Source organism: Etheostoma spectabile, chromosome 2, assembly GCF_008692095.1.
Source record: "Etheostoma spectabile isolate EspeVRDwgs_2016 chromosome 2, UIUC_Espe_1.0, whole genome shotgun sequence".
NCBI classification, from domain to species: domain Eukaryota; kingdom Metazoa; phylum Chordata; class Actinopteri; order Perciformes; family Percidae; genus Etheostoma; species Etheostoma spectabile.
Genome location: NC_045734.1, coordinates 3,111,935 through 3,117,265, shown reverse-complemented (window position 1 = coordinate 3,117,265; position 5,331 = coordinate 3,111,935). Strand labels below are relative to the sequence as shown.

The 5,331-nt window shown below is 39.3% G+C and overlaps 1 protein-coding gene across 1 annotated transcript in view; it reads left to right on the top strand.

The window, feature by feature from the left end:
• Positions 1-955: 955 nt before the first annotated feature.
• LOC116702087 (multidrug and toxin extrusion protein 1-like) overlaps positions 956-5,331 on the top strand; it is a 35,172-nt gene continuing 30,796 nt past the window's right edge. Inside the window, 8 exon segments of the mRNA XM_032536236.1 lie at positions 956-1,224; positions 2,028-2,129; positions 2,253-2,321; positions 2,543-2,691; positions 3,792-3,834; positions 3,987-4,031; positions 4,124-4,221; positions 4,919-5,016. Coding sequence (XP_032392127.1) covers positions 1,039-1,224; positions 2,028-2,129; positions 2,253-2,321; positions 2,543-2,691; positions 3,792-3,834; positions 3,987-4,031; positions 4,124-4,221; positions 4,919-5,016 — 790 coding nt within the window. The 5' untranslated portion in view covers positions 956-1,038.

Here is a 5,331-nt window from a genome sequence, read left to right as displayed (position 1 = left end):
AGCTCCAGCCAGCTCACAGCGGGGTCTGTGAAGGTGGACAGGCCGACCTGCATGCCAGCGACCCCGGCACGCACCCGCCGGCTGTCACGTCAGACTGTGGAGCTTCTAAACTCAGACGCAGTCGGACCAAATTTGCAATAGCCCTCAATTGTCGTAAAACAGCCTATATTTGAGCCCTACATAGTTGATTTCTTGCATAAAAAAGTCTCAGAAGGGAATTTAGTAATGAAATAGACGAACAATATCTAAAGTTTCCCGTTGTAATTCCAATTAGACAACCTGTAGGGGGGGAAAGTTCTCTATTGACCCGCGCCAGCTGTCAATAGGGGTTATTCCCCAGTGTGCTTTGTTGAATGGTCTCAATGTTGTATTGTTTTATTTTACGTGAATACTAGTTTACTAGAGAAGTAATGTAGTAATTGAAGTAATGCAGTGATGCAGGAAGTGTAGGCTACATTTAGTTTCCATGCTTATTGTGTTTCCACAACAATGTTAGTGAGTAGGCCTACATTTACTGAAATGGCCCCCATAACAGTGCAGTGTGATATGTGAGATGACAAAGCAGAGGTTGAGCCAATAATTTTCTACGTGTGATGGAAGTAAAAGTTCTCTGTACACATAGAAGTCGTCAATATAATTTTTGAGCTTCAAGCGTTTAAACTAAATCATTTTGGAGGAATATTGATTGCTGTGAAGAGAGGGTGACGTCCATTGTGAGTAAACATACCAGAACTCCTCCAGTAGCCCCTTTAATAAAGTATCAGCAGTCCCTAAGATCTATTCATAGTAGTCTGGGAGGCACGAACTTGGATGTGGCACTCACACATATTGTATTACTGGAGCGGACCCGGATCCCAGACAATCTGTTGAAGTCATAGTAAAACTGAACCATGATGTGCACTTGAATGCAACATCGCATCTAGCTACCCAATTGCAGTGACGCCCGAAAACTGCTGCGCGAGCTGGTTGAGTAACCCTTCCTCCGTCACACGCCGCTGTCAAAGGGAAACCGTTCTGTGGGTTGTGAGCACCGTAGTCATGGACGGTTCTATTAAAACACCAATTAAATATTCCGACGGAGTGAAAGAAGATTTAAAAGTAGGTAAAACGGCTTCTTCTGTCCAAGGCTCCGAGGACAGCCGGGGCTCGTGCCTAAAGCGTTGCTTCATCCCGCCGGACTACCGGCACGAGCTGGTTCAACTTTTCAAGTTAGCGGGACCAGTGGTAAGAATAGTGTTGAACTGTGTTTTTCGTACAGTAACAGTAACGTTAACTGTTTGCTTAAATGGTGACGTATGTTAGAATATGTTCACGTTTCTCCCATTTTCTGTGTATTGTGTTTGCATTATTAGCCTAGTTTATAACTTTATGGTAGGCTACATTTAATAAAGAATACAGTATGGGCTACGTATGAAATGATGTAATTAAGAGGGTGTAAGCATAGCATAACCTTTAGGCTACACACTGGCTTTTGGTCATGCTTTTGTTTCAAAATGTAACGGGATGAAGGCCTATTGGAGTTGCTGTGTCTTATATATTCGTTTGTTATACCGTTAGACCCTTACATTGCAATCAGTATTCACTTTATTTGTCATTTCACTGAGTACTTTGCATAGACAGAAGAAACGAAAAGTTGTTTCTCACACTAATAAAAACAGGAATAATACATGTACCAAGTTAAAAAATAAAAGACAGAAAAAGACATTCAGACAGAACAAAAAGTCCAGTATAGGAGCCATTTTAAAGTGCAGTTCAATGGCATCACTGTTTAATAATACATAGCAAGCCACAGCTAATCAAATGCATGCCTACGTGCAACCATTGCACGGTATTCAGTTGATTATTAGAAATACGTGGGCCTATTGTTGTACATTTGTTATATTTGTACAGTAAGCCTTGTGATATCCATTAGGTCTTCACTCACTGAAAATGTCTATAATGCCTCGTGTTTGTATTTATTTTATATGGAATATCTGCCTTGAGTATTAACTTGAAAATGAGGACTGATGTTTGTGTTTTTACTTTAGATCATTTCCCAGTTGATGGTCTTTATGATCAGTTTCGTCAGCACTGTGTTCTGTGGTCACCTGGGGAAAACTGAACTTGCAGGAGTAGCATTATCAATTTCGGTGAGGAGACTTTCTCTAATCCTATCTGTGTTGGATCTGGTATCCCAGCCTGCCAGTACTGATTTATCTATCTTTTAATGTTTAATGTTTTTCTCTTGTTTTTTCTTTCTTGTTTTTTTGCAGGTGGTTAATGTCACCGGTATTTCCATTGGCACTGGTTTGTCGTTAACTTGTGATACCCTCATATCTCAGGTAGTGTTCTCACCAGAGGTTGTTCTTTCACTTCCTTTATCTAACCAAGACAAACACAACAGCTAATGCTGCGTTCCCAGGTAGTCCTGGGGTCCCCTTTAAAACAACTCAACAAGGGGCTTTTGTATCATGTTAGTTTTCTTTGACCAGTCCTACCCTTGGTTATTGGCGTGATTTGGTGTTCTGCATCTCTGCTTATGTAAGTATCCCGTTTCATGCAGACGTATGGGAGCGGTAACTTGAAGCGTGTGGGTGTGATTCTCCAGAGGGGGGTTCTGATTCTGCTGCTGGCCTGTTTCCCCTGCTGGGCTATCCTCATCAACACTGAACCTCTCCTACTGGCAGTCAAACAGAGCCCAGAGGTGGCCAGGTTGGTCATTATTTAATCCCCGTAAACATTACCTTCAGTATCTTTCCCTTTAGAGACAATGCTGTACATGTGGTAATATTGAGACTGACTTAACACTTACCTGTTATCCTGTTTCCTCATGTTTTAACTGTCTATTTTTGCCTCAATGTTCCACTGTACGGCACCTTGTAACCATGGTTTTAAAAGGTGCTTTATCAATAAAATGTCTCTACCTACAGTAAAATGTGCCAAAACTTCGGTAAGCATTCATATGGAAGCCCAGTATTCATGTTATATTGAGTTTTGACTTGTCATAATGTCCTGCAGTGTGTAGGACGTGCTGTTAGAAATTAGCTAAGCGAAAGGTTTTTGTTCACATTAGTCATTAAAACACTGATACAAGGAAAAATATGTCCAAGTTGATCAAATTACCCTTTACACCTGCATAAACTTGTCTATGCCACATGGGGGCAGCAGAAAGAAAAGCTAAACACTGTCACCTTTTAGGTATAGTTATGGCAAATGTTAGGAAATAGTTGCTTATAGGGATGTATCGATTACCGGTGTAATAATAATCCACAATAAAAATGTTGACAGTAACAGTTTTCATTTAAAATATTGTTATTATCACATTGGATTACCACGTTGTTAAAACTGCATGTTTAATCCTTCCCTGTGATTTGTTTACATATTTTTCTTTATGTCTTAGCTTGAATGTTTGGATTTGTATCATTTAAACCTGCACTACTGGAAATATTCCTGGCAAATATGCTGTTTACATGCATAAACCTTGTTCCTTTGATGTTTAAAGTTGCACTTTTGATACAGTTTTGCCTATTTTTTTTGTAATATAATAATAATATATTTCAGCTTGTGTAGGCCTATCAGTGCCTATCAACACACTTTAAAAAAAGACTGCGATAATATAGAAAACCGTGATCATTTTGATCACTATAACCGTGATGTAACATTTTCATACCGTTACATCCCTAGCTGCTTATTTACACATTCAGTAGATACAGAGCTGCAAAAGCATTCATTCAGAGTTATGTTTATGTACAGCCATGTGTTTCAACCCAGCAATTAAATGCATATCTGTTTCTTATCTTTTCTGCCTCAAGTATCGCCCAGCTGTATGTGAAGATCTTCATGCCTGCTCTGCCGGTGAGTTTGGTGCATGCTAAACCTTCTGTATGAAGATAATAACACAAAACATACAGAGGTTTTCCATTTCTGCATGATCATTACTCTCAAGCTCGAATGTGCCAACGCTATGCCAAAATAACGCTGATTCATTTTTCTGTTTTCATTTTCAGGCTGCCTTTATGTACCAGCTGCAAGGGAGGTATCTTCAAAACCAGGTACAGCAGCGCAAACTACACTAAATGTGAAAGTTCATGGTTGAACCATAGTTATTAAAACTGATATTGATACCAGGTGCTGTTGTTTACAGGGAATTATATGGCCTCAGGTTGTGACAGGCGTGATTGCAAATATCCTCAACGCAGTCATCAACTACGTCTTCCTCTACTGTCTGGATATGGGCGTTGCGTGAGTTTTCCAGTCTTATTATTGTGCAGTAGAGCTTACTATTTACTTATTAGGACAGTATAACACTCAATTGCTACGTCATTAGAAACAATCAGATGTAGGGCTGGATATTGTTCAAAAAAGTGTGATACCAGCACCGATACCAATATAGTGACTTACATTCCGGGCCTTGAACGATACCTTTTTTGATAAGAAATCAAGTTTATTTATCAGAAAACTCTTTTTTCTGCTCCTTTGTAGCTAAGCTTCTCAAATTAAAACAACACACATGCATGTGTGCTCTGTCTCTGTTTGTAACACTTTTTTTTTTCCTGCATGCCTCCACAACGTGTAGACAGCCAATCACCAGCAGTATAGGATCTTGGTAGAAGCACGCTGTGTGCTGATTGGCTCACTGACGCTGACAAGATTTACTCCTTAGGTATTGACATTTGCTATTGAATTACGAGGCATTTTTCAATACTTGATATACTAAGGAGGCAATTTGGTCAATGCCTAAATAGTATTGTTGTTATGTCCCTGAACTTAAGGAAGTTATATTTCTATGGTAAATATAGTACAGTGAGTTACCAAAAACATTTTTCAAATGTAGTGTTCCTTACATTGTGCAGAGATTTATTATGCAGTAATTATGCAGTATAATTTGTTTATTAATCTGATTGATCATCTGGACCCCAATTTCTTGTTTTTCTTTAAGTGGATCTGCTGCAGCCAATGCGATCTCCCAGTATTTGCTGGCTGTAATCTTATTCACGTACATCGGCTGCAGGGGTCTGCACAAGGCTACATGGGGAGGTCAGTGATAAAAAACATGATATTGATTAAATATATTTTCTTCTCATGGGGTTGACTGCAGTCATTTTATTCTCTATTATTGTCTTTCACCATTCAAGTCTCTGGTCTTTCAGAACTTCTAAATAGGTCGTCTCTTGTTGACCATTCCAGTTTTTAATGTTCGACTAGATTAGTTACACTCTACTGTACAACCGTGTAATGTTGTGTAGAAGGGAGGTTTCAGTGAATTCATTTGTCAGAAGGCTGTTGTGTAAGAATAGCAATCATTTGCCAGTAGTGCAGTCATCCTGGCCTTTTTTCTGACTTGAACAAAAA